The 19,086-nt window shown below is 47.9% G+C and overlaps 1 protein-coding gene across 1 annotated transcript in view; it reads left to right on the plus strand.

The window, feature by feature from the left end:
- The window catches only part of CACNA1H (calcium voltage-gated channel subunit alpha1 H), a 393,556-nt gene that overhangs the window by 187,204 nt on the left and 187,266 nt on the right, over window positions 1-19,086 (plus strand). Inside the window, exon 3 of the mRNA XM_033166592.1 lies at window positions 18,021-18,132. Within this exon, the coding sequence (XP_033022483.1) occupies window positions 18,021-18,132 (112 nt within the window). The remainder of the gene's footprint in view (window positions 1-18,020; window positions 18,133-19,086) is intronic.

Consider the following 19,086-nt stretch of genomic DNA (forward strand, 5'->3'; position numbering starts at 1 on the left):
GCTTTATGACAGAGGAGGGGGCATGGGCATAGCCAAGGGGGGCAGCTGCCCACTCTAAATCAAGTAAATCAATAAAAATGCTTAACTGAGCTTCTGCCCCCACCCCCAACATGAAGCCTACCCCCTAACATAAATCCTGGCTATGCCCATGGGTGGAGGGGTCTCTGGCCAGTGGGCAAGCCTTAGCTCACCAGGGAGTCCAGGATGGCACATGAGGTATAATGCAGAATAACATAGGGAGCTGCCTTATACTGAGTCAAACCATTGTTTCCTCTGTCTCAGCATAGTCTCCACCGACTGGAAGCAGCTCTCCAGGGTTCCAGACCAGGAGTCTTCTCCAGCCCTGGGTGGAGTCACCGAGGATTGAACCTGATACCTTCTGCATGAAAGGCAGATGATTATTAAGATTAATATGGAGGTTCCATTCATCAAGCCTGGCTGGTGCTCACTGATGGGTTTGCCACGCACTTCCTCAATGTGCTGCCCTCCATACGTTGTGGACTAAAAGTCTCAACTGCCCAAGACCATGGGACTGGTAGGAGTTGTAGTCCAAAACATCTGAAGAACATCATGTTGGGGAAGGGTTGATTTCTCAGGTGCCTCTATCTGCAGATAATGTGTCCAAAAAGATCGACTTCACTTAAGCCAGGGGTCGTTACTACGATTTGGGGCACTAATCCCTCCCCCTGCCTTTCCCCCTCCAAAATTACTTTCCCTCTCTCATAAAGCTGGAACTCGTGGAGTTCCAATGAAGCCGAAGGTTGGAAGATCCAGGACAGGTAAAAGAAAGCACTTCTACATGCAGAACAGAGTCCAGCTATGGAACTCTCTGCCACAGGAGGCAGCAACAGCCACCAACTTGGATGGCTTGAAAAGAGGATTGGAGAAATTCATAGAGGATAAAGGCAGTGATGCCTACGAGCCAGGATGACTATGCACTGCCTCCACAGTTGGAAGAAAAAGAAGAGTTTGGATTTGATATCCCGCTTTTCACTCCCCTTAAGGAGTCTCAAAGCAGCTAACATTCTCCTTTCCCTTCCTCCCCCACAACAAACACTCTGTGAGGTGAGTGGGGCTGAGAGACTTCAGAGAAGTGTGACTAGCCCAAGGTCACCCAGCAGCTGCATGTGGAGGAGCGGGGATGCGAATCCGGTTCCCCAGATTACGAGTGCGCCGCTCTTAACCACTACACCACCCTGGTATTCAGAAGCAATGCTTCTGAATACCGGTGAAATTCTCAGGATCCCCTCTCTGGACATGGATTCTTTTATAACACCGATTTCTGGGAATGCAGGAGAAGAAAGGGCTCTTGTGCTCAGGTCCTGGCCACTGTGAGAACAGGATGCTGGACGAGGTGGGCCATTGGCCCGATCCTGCAGGCTCTACATATGTTCTTTATAAATTACATTGTGAGCAAATTTAATCCAAGCTGATGATTGTTTTGGGGGGGGGCATGTTCCTGCGGAGACCGAAAAACTGCCTTGAGGCAAACGCCTCATTTGGCTACATGGAATGGCTTCTCCCCAGTCTCCCCCCTTCATTATATCTGCACAGGTTTTAATCAGTGTTACCATAACAAGGTGCCAGAGGGAACTTGGCTGATCAACAGTGCCCGAGATCCAAAGGTGTGCGCACTTTTCTGGTGGGGGGGGGGGCCTTCCAAATACCAGGCTCACCTCAATCTGTTTCCTGCTGTGAATGACTGAAAGAGGAGGGAGAAAGGTTGTTTTCTGCCGCTCCAGAGAAGCGGACACGGGACAATGGATTCAAACTACAAGAAAGAAGATTCCACCTAAACATTAGGAAGAACTTCCTGACAGTGAGAGCTGTTCGGCAGTGGAATTTGCTGCCAAGGAGTGTGGTGGAGTCTCCTTCTTTGGAGGTCTTTAAGCAGAGGCTTGACAGCCATCTGTCGGGAATGCTTGGATGGTGTTTCCTGCTTGGCAGGGGGTTGGACTGGATGGCCCTTGTGGTCTCTTCCAACTCTATGATTCTATGACTAATTACTCAGCTGATAGACCTCTGGAGGAAATGGGAGGATCAGGAAATTTGTTGGGGGGAAACAGGGAAGGAATGTGTAGAAAGAGGGAGGGAGGGAGGGAGAGAATAGGCAGTTTGTCCCCTGCACATAGGAGAATATGGCTTTTAGTCTGAAAAATGTTCCCCACCCCAGGTTAGGGGGTTTTCTGGTATTCTTGGGGGCTACAATGACCCACCACCTGCTGTGGAGGCCTTCTAGTTGTAGGTTCTCGTGGGGAGGCTTTGTCTCCTCTCCAAATGGCATCCTTCCAGCTTGTTTAACTGCAATGACAGCAGTTCAGGTCACCCAATCATTGCGGCCTTGTTGCCTACGGAGATTATTATGATTTGGGGACTTTTTGCCTTGAAAACGATGGAGCCTTGAGTTATTTAAAGCAGTTAAGTAGGAAGCCGCCGGTGGGTAATAAGAGCCCCGTTCAATCGGAGCTCATTTGAAGCATCGAGTTAAACTGTCCCTCGAATCAAAAGCTGCTTAAGAGTACCCTTTGGAGGGGAGGAGGGAGGACTAATAATTGGCTCTCTTCATCAGATGGACATTTAAACTGTGCCAAGTTTAGCATGGAGGCTTGGACTGGGGAATTATTCCTTTTTCCACCCACCACCATTCCCGATTTGGCTCTGCATTCCGATGAAGTCTCTGTTGACTGCCTGGAGTTCCATCCTCCAACAGAAGGGTTGATTTATGAATGTGGACTGGACACAGTGGGGAACGTTATATGCCACCTGGTAGGCAGGTGTAGCCAAACCCTCTCGGTCTAAAGCCACTGGAGGTTGTGGAAGAAATTAAAAATCGTTCTCTGTTTGGGCATCTTGGAGGCATGCAATCCTCTCTCCTTGAAGAAAGATCCTATGTTCTTCAACCCTTGGCTTCCTAGATAGTGCTAGACTACAACTCCCATCACCCTGACCATTGATTAAGCTGGCTGGCGCTGACGGATGTGAAATCTATCAACATCCAGGGAAGTTGTTAGACAGGATCTAGGGGTCTTAGTCGACCACAAACTCAGCATGAGTCCACAGTGTGATGCAGCAGCAAAAAAGCTAATGCTATTCTAGGCTGCATCAACAGAAGTATAACATCCAGATCAAGGGAAGTCATAGTCCCACTCTATTCTGCCTTGGTCAGACCACACCTGGAATACTGTGTCCAGTTCTGGGCGCCACAATTTTAGAAGGATATTGACAAGCTGGAACGTGTGCAGAGGAGGGTGACCAAGATGGCCAAGGGTCTGGAAACTAAGGCTTAGGAGGAACGGTGGAGGAAGCTGGGTATGTTTAGCCTGGAACAGAGAAGACTGAGAGGAGATATGAGAGACATCTTCAAATATCTTAAGTGCTATCACATGGAAGAGGGAGCAAGCTTGTTTTCTCCTGCTCTGGAGGGTAGGACTCGAATCAGTGGCTTCAAGTTACAAGAAAGGAGATTCTGACTAAACATCAGGAAGAACTTTCTGACACTAAGTACTGTTTGACAGTGGAACAGTCTCACTTGGGAGGCTGTGGACTCTCCTTCCTTGGAGGTTTTTAAGCAGAGGTTGGATGGCCATCTGCCATGGATGCTTCAGCTGAGATTCCTGCACTGCAGGGGGTTGGACTGGATGACCCTTGGGGTACCTTCCAACTCTGCAATTCTATGATTCTAGGTTCCATTAGAGGTCTTGGTGATCAGCTGCCTAATCCTCAATTGGCGCCATCTAAGCTAATGGCCACCCTTGCCTCTGCTAGCCATTGATTCCATTGTTCTTTGAAGGAGCACTTGCCTCTTGAATATCCTTTGCATGTGGCTAAGAAAAAGCAGAACAGGAATCTTGTAACTGCAGCTCTTGTGCAATATTAATGAAAGCTAATGGGATCTTGCTGTCCTCTAAACCTGTTCCCACCCAAGCGTTAAGTGAACATTCATTAAGGAGAGCTTCGGGGGTCCTTGCTTGGCTGAAAGAGATCTAGGTCCCTATCTGCACTTTATGCCGTTAAACCACTTTGAACAAGCATGGCTTCCCCAAAAGGATCCTGGGAACTGCAATTGGCTAAGGGTGCCAAGAGTTGTTTGGAGACTCATATTCCACCCGCAGAGCTACAGTTCCCAGAGGTGCTTAACTGTCTATCGCTTTTCCCAGGGAACTGACCAGGACCCTGCTAATGATCCCCACCCCATTCCTGTCTCCCGGCACTGTCTCCCATTCAACCCCAGTGTCGCTGTATGGTTCCTACATTCTGATGTTACCCAAACAGCATGTGATGGAGAAACGGGGACTCAGAAGGCAGCTACAGAATCAGTCCCTGCTTATGTAGCTCTTTGAGGTTCATGCAGTGAGTAGTGGGAAAGAAGGAAGCCTTCATGAGAAGCCATAAGCCATAAGGCAACCCAGTAAGCTGTGACACCCTGGCCAATTTCTGCCATGCTGTTTCAAGCTGCTGTCCAAGGTACTGAATTCTTCAAAAGCCACCCTTGAGCTTTCTCGTTCAAACTCAGGTGGGTAACCTTTGCCAACCCTCCAAGGCAACCTTCTGGTGGCCTTATGTCAGTGGTGGGCAGCCAGATACAAGATGTGGGTGGAGCTGCAGATATGATTCTTTCCCTTTGTACCGTCAGCTACATTTCAGACATGCAGAAGTCAGGGCTTTCTGTGTCCATCATCCATCCAGGCAAGCAAGAGGCATTATCACAGTTCAAATACATATTCCAGCCAGGCAAAAAACACTCAATGAGAGCTTGGAGCAAGGCTGGAGACAGGCACGGCTTGGGGGGGGGGTAAGTCCTGAGGGCCAAATACAGAGCCCTAAAGGGCCACATTCAATCTGGGAGCCTCAGGATCCCCCACCTGCCATTCTTGAAGAAGAATTCTGTTGTGCTCATGTGCTTTGCTGCCAGATCAGACTCACCCTATGTTTCGGGAGAGGCGGGGCAGGGAGAGGCTGAGAGACAGGAAGGGGGAGGGAGCAAATAAAACTGAACAGCTACCTAGTTGCTCTGACTGATAAGCAAACTTTGGCCAAAGGTCATGGCAGAGATTAAGGCACAGCGCCTTTTGCAGCCTTCAGGTGCAGAGAGAGCCTTCATGTTGCTGCTGCATGTGGTCTCTCTACAGTTCCTTCCTTTGGCCGGAGCTGAGTGGTGGTCTGCAAAGTGCCCCCCTTCGTGACATGCCTCAGGCCACTCATTCTGGCCCTGCTGTGGGTTTGAGTCCTGACACCCACCCACCCACGCTAACGGAAGCAACTTCAGTGCTGGGAGTCACCCGCCTCTCGTTTTATTCCTTTCAGTCTCTGAGTGGCACCTTAAACTCCTCATTCCAGCTTCTCGTAAGTTAATTTTTTCCACCCAGCAGCAAAATGCAATCACAAATTTGCTGGCTGTGTTTTGCCTTGTCTGTCTCGTTCTCCCAATCGCTGGAGTCCCTCAGCTCTCCCCATTACACTTAAAGCTGATGGATTTCAGTCCGAGGCGAGGTGTTCATTTGCTCAGTGCTAGGAACCTCTGCTGAAAGAAAGGAGAACAGAGACAAATCAAAGAGGAGCTGGACAAAAACCTTTAAGAGCCCTCAGGATTGGACTCAGTTCTGCAGCCGATCATTCCACACACAAACACACACACACACCGCCTGCCCTGCAGCCTTCTGGAGTTTCAGTATTTACATTCCAGTGGAAAAACTTAGTCCTCTTCATCTTCAAAAAGATATTTGCCTTTGAACATCCAGCCTGCAGCTGATTCAAATCCAGAAGCTCAGGGGTGGATCATTACAACCATTTTGATCCCCCTTCTGATCTGGTGTGTGTGTGTGTGTGTGTGTTTCCTGCAAATTGGTCAGCTCTCGGGTCCGATATACATTTTCTCACCCATCTGCCTAGGGTGTCAAAAAGTGCTCCAATATCATGACTGCCTGTTGTCCGCATGTGGGTGGTAGTTCAGAAATAGGATATGGATTTTTTTAAACCTGTGTTATCTCAAGGATTTGAGGCACACCAAACTATTAAAATAAGGTCGCCTCATTGTGAGAGGTAGAAAAGACACAGCAGAATGAAATACACTCATATCTACAAAACTGTGCGTCTGATCAGATGATACTGAATCATATTAATGTCCCTGCTTCTCCTTCCACTCCTCCTAAAGGCTAACTGCAGCTTTGGAAAGAGGGGATTTGAGACATAGAAATGACGTAATGGGGAGGGTTAAGCCCCACTCCCCTCATGTCACAGCCCCAATCCAAATCAGAGCGAGGTACAACTGATTTTCATGATCTGTCCTTCCAGTGAGCACTCAGGGCTGATTTCTTTAAGGATGGATATGTTTGTTCTTTTTGCAGTCCATGGGACTCTCAAGAGTCTCCTCCAGCACCATAATTCAAAAGCATCAATTCTTTGGCGATCAGCCTTCTTTATGATCCAGCTCTCACTTCCATACATCACTACTGGGAAAACCATATCTTTAACTATACGGACCTTTGTCGGCAAGGTGATGTCTCTGCTTTTTAAGATGCTGTCTACGTTTGTTTGTTGTTGTTGTTTTGTCCATGGAGTTTTCTTGGCAGGGATACTAGAGTGGCTTGCTGCCTCCTGCTCCAGGTGGATCACGTTTAGTTAAAACTCTCCACTATGACCTGTCCATCTTGGGTGGCCCTGCATGGCGTAGCCCATAGCTTCTTTGGGTTATTCAAGCCCCTTTACCATGCCAAAGCAGTGATCCATGAAGGATCTTTATTTATGTATAAAGAGGACCGCCTCTTCCCATATGAACCTACCCAGACCCTGAGATCATCTTCTGAGGCCCTCCTTTGTGTGCCATCTCCTTGAGAGGTCCAGAGGGTGGCAAGAGAACAGGGCCTTCTCTGCAGTGGCTCCCCGTCTGTGGAATGCTCTCCCAGGGAATTTTGCCTGGTGCCTTCATTATACAGCTTTAGGCGATTTTGATTTTGGTTGATCCGATTTACATCCTATGCCCTTTTAAAATGTGTTTTTTTTGGGGGGAGGGGGAATTGGGTTGCTGTTTTTTATTTTTATTAGGCATTTTGTGGTTTTATATCTTGATTTTATTCTGTGAACTGCCCTGAGACCCCCCGGGTATACCTTTTTATGGTGAGATCTGTGCTGGAAACATTTGGGAAGTACAGAAGCTAGTGGAAAGTTAACTTCTGACCGATGCCTGAGCTGTGGAGGTGCAGATCAGGTCGGCTCATATCAGAATTCATGAACAGCCAATTCCTCACACATCCCTGGATCTAATCCTCTCTAGCAATGTGGCAGAAGGCACCTCTGCTCCCCTGCGCACGTCACCTTGGCGGTGGTTGCCTCTAACCGCTGTCTGTTCCCCACCTCCCTTCCCAGAGCAGGATGGAGAAAATTAAGTTTTCCATTTAAGTGAGCATGCGGTAGTAATGCAAACTGAAAGAATTCCGAGGCAAGCCAGCCTTGGTTTGATCCTTTTAAACTGGTGTAATAGCTCTCTGCCGTTTCTTGGGGAATAAACGTCATCTGCAATGAATCTGTGGCATTCTCTTTGCCTTGGAGCCCAGTCGTAAGAGCTGGAGCTAAGCACAGATATTCTTAGTGGGAGACACACACCACTCCAACATTTCTCCAATGAGAATGGGCGCATCCTATTCCGTACCCTCCAACATTTCTCGGATGGAAATAGGGACGTCCTAAGGAAAAGCAGGACATTCCAGGATCAAATCAGAAACCGCAAATCCGGGACTGCCCCTGGAAAATAGGGGCCCTTGGAGGGTCTGTAGACAGACCCAGTATACCTGAAGGAGCGTCTCCACCCCCATTGTTCTGCCCGGACGCTGAGGTCCAGCTCCGAGGGCCTTCTGGCGGTTCCCTCCCTGCGAGAAGCAAAGTTACAGGGAATCAGGCAGAGGGACTTCTCAGTGGTGGCGCCTGCCCTATGGAGCAGTCTCCCGTCAGGTGTCAAGGAGATAAACAACTTTCTTTTTAGAAGACATCTGAAGGCAGCCCTGTTTAGGGAAGTTTTTAACGATTGATGTTTTAATGTATTTTTAATCTTTTGTTGGAAGCTGCCCAGAGTGGCTGGGGAAACCCAGCCAGATGGGCAGGGTATAAATAAATTGTTGTTGTTGTTGTTGTTGTTGTTGTTGTTGTTGTTGTTGTTGTTGTTGTTGTTGTTATCTCTCACATAATACTAGAATGTAGGATCTCCCGACAACTGCATTACTGCAATGTACTCTATGTGTTGCTTCCCTTGTGTTTGATCCGGAAGCTGCAGTTAGCTCAGAATGCTGCAGCACAATTGCTGACAGGCGTGGGGGGGGGGGGGGCTTGTCAGAATATAACGCCTGCAATCAGTGATCTGCACTGGTTGCTGATTCAAGGGGTCACTGTTACTACTATAAGTCCTTAGCAACTTGAGACCAGTTCACCCACATCACTCGACCACTTCTGATCAGCAGAATTAGCACTACTACCACGGGCTCCACATAATATCCATTCCACATTTCTAAGAACTCGATTGTTCAGTATGGCAGTGCCTGCTCTCTGGAACTCCCTGCCTATTGATATCAAGCAGGTGCCATCGCTCTGCTGTTTTCAGCACCTGTTAAAAGCATTCTTGTTGAGAGCCAGTGTGGTGTAGTGGTTGAGAGTGGTAGATTCATAATCTGGTGAACTGTGTTCGTGTCTCCACTCCTCCATATGCAGCTGCTGGGTGACCTTGGGCTAGTCACACTTCTCTGAAGTCTCTCAGCCCCACTCACCTCACAGAGTGTTTGTTGTGGGGGAGGAAGGGAAAGGAGAATGTTAGCCGCTTTGAGACTCCTTCGGGTAGTGATAAAGTGGGATATCAAATCCCAACGCTTTTCTCTTCTTGTTGTTCAGATAAGTCTATCTGGACGCTTTGAAAGTGGAGGTAATTTAAATCTGTTTTAACTTTGGTATGTTTTAAAGTATGGTTGTAGTTTCCTCTCGATTCTATTGTCTTATCTTTTTGTAAACCGCTTTGAGAGTTTGTTTGAAAAAATAAACAACAACAAACAAATAAACAACAACATAAACTGGCAGCACATTCAAGACACACAGAACACAAACTTCCTTTTCACGAAGCATAATTAACTTATGCCAATAATTGCCCAAAACTCCTGTAACAACCCCTTGATCTAGATGGGTTTTGACCAAAGAGCTAGCCACATTCGTGGAATCTAATTCTTTTCCTGGACACCTGCCATAATAGTTCCTTATTTATCTATTTCTAGAAATATTTCTATTCTGCTCATTCATAATGAAAATATCAAGCAACCGCCTGTCACGAATTCATCAGGATCAGACCACGAATACACTTGCTCAACATCATAAGGCATATAGGTATTTGTGAAAATAATATACACAAATGCATTGTATTAGAGGGAATTGCTAGCAAGAATGGGTAGCCCATTCAAAACCTGGATTTAAAAAAAAACCACGTGTTTATTAGGAGAAATCCTAAAATGCAAGCGAATTTGCATGAGGGTTTTTGTTTTTTTAAAAAAAACAAAGAAACAAAAAAACACAGATTTCCGCAGAAATGTGGAGGGCTTGATTTAAGATCGGAAGGATGAGAAACTGGGAGGACTGAAATTGAGAGAGCAGCCCATTCCTAAGCAGAAACACATGTCCAGATTGCGGACCGCACTCATCCAGAGCCTGCCAACCTTCTTCTGAGCTTTCATCAAACTGCCATTCCAAATTTTTTGGCAGTGCAGGGGACTTAATCTGTTACATAAGGATGCGCTTGGCAAAGGGGAGGGCTGCCTTTGGCGTGCAGGGAAGGGAGAAGGCCGGCCGCTCAGGGTATTGAAGCACATTCCGGATCACCGGCGTTGACCTAGTTTGTCGCCAGTGACAAATTGTGACAATCAATGTAATTGCGAGCATTATTGCATTCTCTGGAAACCGATCCCATCATTAAGACAAATGAGTCCAGGAATGCTGAGTCATGTCACCCTTTCGGAACTGCAGCAAGCCGGTTCATTGGAGAGGATTGGGGAGTGGTGGGGGGGAGAGAGAGAGAGAGAAGAAGAAGAAGCGGCCCCCTCTTTAAATGGCATCATCGCTGCCATCATCAGGGCCCCGATCCTGCCCAGCCCGAAAGCCAGCTTCTAATCACTTGGAACGCAGCATCTCTAGGAATTGTTTGAGAGCTTGAAGAATCAGGCTCTTTCCCTTTCTCTTGTTTCGCGTAATTTTGATAAATCACTGACTTTCATTAGATTAGGATTCCTCGGCAATACCGACCACGATGCTTATAAAATCATAGTGTTGGAAGGGGTCCCCAAGGGCGGTGTAGTCCAACCCCCTACAATGCGGGGGTCACAGCTGAAGAATCCCAGGCAGATGGCCATCCAAGCTCTGCTTAAAATCCTTAAAATAAGGAGGGTCCACCACCTCCTGGGGGAGACCATTCCACTATCAAACAGCTCTTATTGCGTGTTTAGACCTTTTAACCATTCCCTAGAAATAAATTCACACGTGACTCAGATATTTGGTTTGGTTTTTGGCAGAATTTAAGCCACAACTTTATCGATTACAATCAAGTGAGTGGTTGCATAGGCTCTGGTTCGACTAGCTCCCTGCACCTTTTATATATTTGAACATGGCTATCATATCACCCCTTAACCTTCTCTTCTCCAGGCTAAACATTAAAGCTAGATGAGCGCCGCAACCGCAGAGTCATCCGCGACTGGACCTAATGGTCAGGGGTCACTTTACTTTAAGGGAAAGCGAGACATTCAGGGATCAAATCAGAAACCGGGACGGCTTCTGGAAAATAGGGACACTTGGGGGGGGGGTCTACCATCATGCCCTGGTTCCATAGATCAGCATCCTTCTCCTGTGCCAGCCTGTTTTAAAAAGCCTTGGGTAAGCACCATCCTCAGTCACGCTCTTGGGGACAGTAATTTAGACTTTAAAACGGGCTGCAATCTGAATGTTAAGCGTTCGCTTCCCCTCTTTCATGCTCCATTAAACATACTTTGCGAGTCCAAAAGGAAAACAAAACTCTATTCATGTTGGAGGGTGGGCGGTGGGAAGCCTGTGTCACGCTGGCTCCTGCCGCCTAAGGCTGCCCCCCTCCTCCTTGAGAGCCAAATGCAGGTATTGGGCCAGGTGTGCCCCAGGTGAGTAGACGGCAGCCTTTATTACAAGCTCATACACCTGTAGGCTTGATAATCATAAAGGAGCAAGGGATTACGCTCCTTTTGATGATGCTGTAGAGACTTAATCTTCTGTAGCAGGAAAAGAAGCCCATGCTTCCTTCAGCTTATGCTTGAGAAACCTGAGGTGCCCATTGATTGATTGCAGCTGCTAAAATGTTCCATTTTATATTTTATCCTCGTGTCAAGGCTCCCGAAGACTGTTTGAAAATAATAGTAATAATAACGAGGGGAGGCAAGAGAGGAAGACAGTTGCCTTGGGTGCTTTTAGGGAAGGAATCTGCAGCCGAGGCTGAAGGCAGACAAAGGGAAGGATCTCTCTCTCTCTCTTCATGCAGCAGTGTGGTGTAGTGGTTAGAGTGCTGGACTAGGACCTGAGAGACCAAGGTTCAAAGCCCCACTTGGATGTGAAGCTCACTGAGGCCATTCACTCACTCTGTCTCTGGCAAACCTACCTCACAGGGTTGTTGTGAGATGTGATGGCCAGGCTTACATGGTTTTACTAGTGGAATTAAAAAGCGAGAGAGGAGAAGGAGATTGAGTGCTGTCGTGCTCAGATCCTTTTTGCTGCTTTCCCACAGGCACTGGATCATAGAGTTGCAGAGTTTTAGAGCTGGAAGGGACTCCAAGGGTCATCTAGTCCAACCCCCTGCAGTGCAGGAATCTCAGCTGGATCATCCATGACAGATGGCCATCCAACCTCTGCTTAAAAACCTCCAAGCAAGGAGAGTCCGCAACCTCCTGAGGGCATCTGTTCCACTGTGGAACTGCTCTTGCTGTCAGAAAAATCTGCCTGGTGTTTAGTTGAAATCTCCTTTCTTTAACTTGAATCCATTGGTTTGGGTCCTATCCTCCAGAGCAGGAGAAAACAAGCTTGCTCCCTCTTCCATGGGACTGTCCTTGAGATATTTGAAGATATCTCCTCTCATATCTCCTCTCAGTCTCCTCTTTTCCAGGCTAAACCTACCCAGCTCCTTCAACCATCCCTCATCAGGTTTGGTTTCCAGACCCTTGATCATTGAGAAGAAGATGCTGGACTAGATGGGCCACTGGCTTGATCCACCAGTCTCTTCTTGCGTTCTTTTGGTGGGTACAGCTCAATCCACAGACTCAAAGTTGATCAATGCTATCCCACAGCAGTGTTCTTCAACCTTGGGTCAGCGGCGGAGGAAGCCGCTCAGGGGTGGGGTGATAGGGGCAGGGCAATGGAGGGGCTAGCTGCCCGTAGAAGAAGAAGAGTTTGGATTTGATATCCCGCTTTATCACTACCCGAAGGAGTCTCAAAGCGGCTAACATTCTCCTTTCCCTTCCTCTGTGAGGTGAGTGGGGCTGAGAGACTTCAGAGAAGTGTGACTAGCCCAAGGTCACCCAGCAGCTGCATGTGGAGGAGTGGGGACGCGAACCCGGTTAACCAGATTATGAGTCTACCACTCTTAACCACTACACCACACTGGCTCTACACCACACTAGGGGCGAGCTCCAGAGTCTTCCTGCCTCCTCCCACTCAGCTGCCCTACAGCTGGGAGGGAGAAAGTTTGGGCAGCGTGGAGCCTGGGTGCGCCCAAAGCACCGCGTCTCTCCCAGTAGAGACACGTGGCTCGGGTGCGCTGCAGGCCCGTGGTGAGTGCCGCCCGCCATTTTGTCACCCCCATGAGTGGTGACATCCGGGGCGGACTGCACCCACTACACTCCCCCCTTCCTCTGCCCCTGCCTTGGGTCCCCAGACGTTGCAGGATCACAACTGCCATCACCTGCAGTCAGCACAGCCAGTGATCTGGGATGATGGGAGTTGTAATCCCAATAACATCTAGCAATCCAAGATCAAACAGCACTGTCATATAGTAACCAGCCCTAATAAGTCTTCATTTCCACCCCCTGTCTCTGATTCAAATATCGGCAGAAAAGCACAACCGGCATCTTCAGAATAACTTCCTCTCCTCCCCATTCAAGCCTGGCAGGGGAGAAAGTTCGTCTGCGAGCCTTGCCAAAATCTATCAAGAAATAAAGCTATTGCTTCTGGGTCAGCCACCCACCCCCTGCCCTCCCCAATTCATTATTTCAGAGTGGCCCCTTGGCTGGACGCCAAAAATAACAGGAGCTGTGAATCAGCCCGCACCGTTCTTCATACAAACAAATAAATCACCAATGCGGAGAGTTTCGTGGGATGAAAAGGAGTTGTTTATGGAAATGCAAAACCCTCCTCTCGTCCAGGCTTTCCTGGTACACAACCCCCAGCTCGACAACAACTGTATTGCGCAAGTTGCACTGAGGTTCGTAGAGGTCGGCTCACCCTTCTTTGTTAACCAAAACAGCTGGATGCAATTATTGGGTATTATTTTCATGGAAGAAAGCCTATCAATGGCTAGTAGCCATGATGGCTATGCTCTGCTTCCACGGTCAAAGGCAGTCATGCTTCAGAGTTCTTCTTCTTCTTCAGTTCAAGAAGGATACTGACAAGCTGGAACGTGTCCAGAGGAGGGCAACCAAAATGGTCAAAGGCCTGGAAACGATGCCTTATGAGGAACGGCTTAGGGGGCTGGGTATGTTTAGCCTGGAGAAGAGAAGGTTAAGGGGTGATCTGATAGCCATGTTCAAATATACAAAAGGATGTCATATAGAGGAGGGTGAAAGGTTGTTTTCTGCTGCTCCAGAGAAGCGGACACGGGGCAATGGATTCAAACTACAAGAAAGAAGATTCCACCTAAACATTAGGAAGAACTTCCTGACAGTGAGAGCTGTTCGGCAGTGGGATTTGCTACCAAGGTGTGTGGTTGAGTCTCCTTCTTTGGAGGACTTTAAGCAGAGGCTTGACAGCCATCTGTGTCAGGAATGCTTTGATGGTGTTTCCTGCTTGGCAGGGGGTTGGACTGGATGGCCCTTGTGGTCTCTTCCAACTCTATGATTCTTCTTCTTCTTCTTCTTCTTCTTCTTCTTCTTCTTCGGCAATCACTCATAGCTGAGTAAGATTGTCTTCCATAAACTCAGTTTTAACAGTGAGTCCGTAAGTGACTGTGGAGGCCGATTCTGGATCCACATGTCCTTCCACAGTGGGGACATCGATTTCCAGGCAGGAGTTGATCCCGGTGAGGGTTTGCCAAGCATGCCTTCCTCTTAGCACATTTCTCCCTTTCGTCCTGAGTTTGAGTGTCTTTCATGCCCATGACACCTTTGGTAAAGGCTATTCTCCAATTGGAGCACTCGCAGGCCAGTGTTTCCCAGTTGTCGGTGTCTATGCTACATTTTATTAGATTTGCCTTGAGAGAGTCTTTGAACCTCTTTTGTTGACCACCAGCATTACGCTTTCCATTTTTAAGTTCGGAACAGAGTATACCTGAAGGAACGCCTCCGCCCCCATTGTTCAGCCCGGACGCTGAGGTCCAGCTCCGAGGGCCTTCTGGCGGTTCCCTCCCTGAGAGAAGTGAAGTTACAGGGAACCAGGCAGAAGGCCTTCTCAATAGTGGTGCCAGCCCTGTGGAACTCCCTCCCATCAGATGTCAAAGAAATAAACAACTATATGACATTTAGAAGACATCTGAAGGCAGCCCTGTTTAGGGAAGTTTTTAATGACTGATGTTTCAATGTATTTTTAGCCTTCTGTTGGAAGCCACCCAGAGTGACTAGGGAAACCCAGCCAGATGGGCGGGGTAGAAATAATAAATTGTTGTTGTTGCTGTTGTTGCTGTTGTTACTGTTGCTGCTGCTACAGCTTTGGAAGATGATAATCAGGCACCCACACAACATGACTAGTCCAATGGTGATCTTTGCTTCTTCCAGTGCACTGGCATTAGTTCGCCTGTCTTCCCAAGTGAAGTGTACAATTTTCCGGAGACGCCGTTGATGGAACCTTTCAAGGAGTTGGAGATGGCGTTTTTAAGTGGTCCACAAGCATAGCGTAAGGACATTCGCAGGGAAACCAAAATGCTTGTTTACAAAGCTGTTGTACTACCAACCTTGCTGTATGATTGCTTCAGAGTATACCTGTTGCTGGAAACCACAGGTGGGAAGGATAATGTTGTGCTCAGGTCCTGCTTGCTGGTTTCCCACAGCAGTGGCGTAGGAAGGGGGGGCGAAGGGGGCGGTGCGCCCCGTGTTCCAGGCTGGAGGGAGTGACACTCTGGGCTCCCCCTCCCGGTGCGACACCCAAGCCGAGCCCCACGGATGCTGGGAAAAAGCCACGCTCGAGGGGCGGGGCTCGCAAACCTGCTTGGCGCACGCTTTGCTATTTCCGTCTCGGGCGGAGGCGAGGGATGCGTCCGCCCCTCGCCTCCGCCCAAGCCGGAAATAGCAAAGCGCATGTCGAGCAGGTTAGCCGTTGGCACACACTTTGCTGCTCGTTGCTTTGCTTTGTTCCTTCCCGCTCGGGCTGCGGGTGGAGGGGAGGGGTGGGATTCTCTTGGGCTGCTGACGCCCGTCCCGGACTCGGCTCTGCTCGGTAGCGCGCATGCTCAGCGTCGAACATAGCGACGTTGAGCATGCACGCTACGGAGCGACTCCGCCCCCGGGTTTGCCGCCTGAAGACTTTTGGATTGTTGGAAAGTCTTCAAACCAACGTAGCACACAAATGGAGTCCGGCAAGTTTCTGCTGCGCACGTACCTGCTGTACATTTTCACTTGCTTCTCCTGTGCCATCCGCAGAGTATCTTCTTGCGCAACGGTGTGTGTGCATGCCAGCAATTTTAGACGACAGAGTCCAGCTTCTTTTCCTAATCTAGAAGCTGTATTTACAAGGCATAAATTACATTCCAGGAGAGACACACAACATTTTAGCCTTCTCCTTTCTCCGGCCAAAAACGAAAGGGGAAACCTCAACGTTGAGCATGCACGCTACGGAGTGACTCCGCCCCTGGGTTTGCCGCCCCAAGTGGCGAAGTGGCTTCCTCTGCCCCTGTCCCACGGGCATCTAGCTGGCTGCTGTGAGAACAGGGTGCTGGACCAGGTGGGCCATTGGCCTGATCCAGAAGGCTCTCTTTATGTCCTTAAGTGAGATAGATTGATCCTTTTTCAAACAAGAGCCCTGTGCCATGGCTTTGCGCCAATGTGTTTTCCATTCAAATTTATTTTTGTTGCAAGTGAGCCGAAGCAAGTTACTAGTCCACAAAGAAGTACTTTCCTTGCAGCCATGTAGGAGGTAGAGTGGGAGAGCGAGCCACAGCTCTTTTCAAGCTTTCCAGAGCTTCCCTTTCTCATTCCTTGCTGAGGGTGATCATTATTTGTTGCAGGTGATGGCATTTGATTAGATTAGATTAGTTATATTTCCATGCCACCTTTCATTCAAATGAATCCCAAAGTGGCTTAGAGACACCCACTTTCCCCTCTGCCCCCCCACCCCCACCATTGGCCCACGGCCCTCAGTAAGTTGTCTAGAAGGAAATGTGGCCCTGGATCTGAAAAACGGTTCCCTAGCCCTGCTCTTGCCTATGAGGTCTGTCTTCCCTGCAAAACTCTGGCTTTTATAAAGCATTTCTCAAGTGGCAAGCGGTGTGTTTCTGCAAAAAAAAAAATGTGTTTCCTTGTAAACATTTCGCTGGAAGCTGATCTTGGTTTTATCAGAACGAACCCATCCTGCTGCCTTTCCCCCTTTTTTTCATCCCCTGTCATTGAAAAGGGCATTTAATTCATCTGAATTCTTTGAAGAAGAAGAAATGTTCCTTAACTGGCACTCTTGCATTATTTAATGCAATGTGCCCTGTGGGGATTCCTATTTAAGTCATTCTTCCTAATTTTCTATCCTGCTGTTGCTAGCACTTAGCAAACAGGCTGGCTTTTTCCGCTGTTCCCTGTTTTGTATTAGCAGAAGAATGGGGAAGTGGCTCATTCACAAAATCGTTAAGCCTTCTACCAGCCTCCCACTCCATCCCACAATCATCAAATTAAGGGAGGTGTGCGGAGGATGATGAACCAGCTGTGCCACCTTCCTCCAACTCGCTTCCCACCCAACCCACTCAAAAAAGAGCAAAACAACCGCCTCCGTAAACAAAGTCACTTAGGTAACATAGACAGAGTCCAGAGAGAAAATAAATCCTAGTAACACTTTACTGAGGAAACTGAATAAAAGCAGCGTATAATTCGTAAAGAATGGAACAGAGAGGTTTTGTTTTAAAGAAAAGAAAAGTTCCGGCCTAGTACATAGCAGGGAAACATTCAACCAAACATACGGAGGGAAAACTCCCTCAGCAGACATCACCTCACTTTGCCTGGTGGTGCCTCTGGAGAAATTATATAATATAATAAAACTGGCACAACGTCTGAAGCACAAAGACTCCTTCGGAATTGAGTGGCACGGTTTTATTATTCACAGGGCTGAAGATGAAAATGGTGGGCTCCCCTCACGTTAAACAACTTTTTTTGTTAACTTAAACCATTTACCTCCTTCTATATGAACAGTAGACTGGGATAAAAACTTAGGTTATTTGGTCGTTATTTTGCATCTGTTGCCTAAACGCCAGCTTCTAGGTTAGGGTGGGACATTTCATTATTTATCTGCATGTTGTTGTGATGTGTTGAAACAATTTAATAAAGAAAATTAAAAGTACAATGGCAACAAAGCCTGTCGCTCACATCTCAGTTCATGCCCATTCAGGTCTGGGGGTGGTTATTCATCTCTGCAGGAGCCCCCTGTCTCCTGGGAACATCAAATCCTCCTGCATCATCTCTCCTCCATCCCCACCCCCCACCCCCCATGGTTGATTGTGGTTCCTATGTTGTTCTTCTTCTTCTTAAGGTTGGGAGAGGGGCTGTTTGAAATGCAAATGCCACCCACATCCCTCCTCTTTGTTTCATGCCACCACTTTCCTGTTGATAACTCAGCCCAAGTTGCCTTCCTTAACTCCTTGCGCCCACCTGGTTCGAGCACGTCAGCATGTTGGTGATCCTCCTGAACTGTGTCACCCTCGGGATGTTTCAGCCTTGTCAAGATGACAAATGCAAGTCTGAGAGGTGCACCATTTTGGAGGTAAGAGAATATAATCTCTCTCTCTCTCTCTCTCTCTCTCTCTCTCTCTCTCTCTCTCTCTCTCCCACAGTGCCCATTGGAACTGGTAGGGCAGAAAGCATGGAGACTGACAGTAGGTGGCGCTGGAGCCAATGACAGGCAGGGCCAATCAATTCTAACCTTGCCTCTATCCTCCTCCCAGTCCCAGCTGAGTTCTACAAAGGCAGCTCTGAGGTTTCCCACAAAGAATTCTGGGAGTTGCAGCTGGTTAAGGGTGGTGCTGTGGTCTAAACCACAGAGCCTAGGGCTTGCCGATCAGAAAGTCGGCGGTTCAAAACACTGCGACGGGGTGAAGGGTCATGTGGCTGTCCAAGACTACAGATCCCATCATCCCTGACCATTGGGTCATGCTGGCTGGGAACGATGGGAGTTGGAGCCCAACAACATATGAGCACCATGATCCCCGCCCACCCCTGCATACCCTCCGACATTTCTCCAATGAAAATAGGGACGTCCCATTCCATAATGATAATTTTACTATTTATACCCCACACATCTTACTGGGTTGCCCACAATGCCCCAGCCACTTTGGGCAGCTTCCAACATATAGAGAAACATAATAAAACATTACTTTTTATATTAAAAAAAACCCAACAACTTCCCTATACAAGATTGCCTTCAGACAGCTTGGGAGTCAGATAACTCCATACCCTCCAACATTTCTCCAATGAAAATAGGGTCATCCAAAGGAAAAGCGGGACATTCGGGGATCAAATCAGAAACTGGGACGGATTCTCTAAATCAGGGATATATCTTGTTCCCTTTGAATATATTGTCAGATGTGTATATTGGCCTCCATTAATTTTTATGTTAAAAAATTATTTTTATGTTAATGTCTTTGTTATTTTGGTTTTTTTGCTGCATAAGTGGCTTTGCGCAACTTGATTGCAGAAAAACGCAGCTAATAAATACAAT

Source organism: Lacerta agilis, chromosome 13 (assembly GCF_009819535.1).
Source record: "Lacerta agilis isolate rLacAgi1 chromosome 13, rLacAgi1.pri, whole genome shotgun sequence".
Lineage (NCBI taxonomy): Eukaryota > Metazoa > Chordata > Lepidosauria > Squamata > Lacertidae > Lacerta > Lacerta agilis.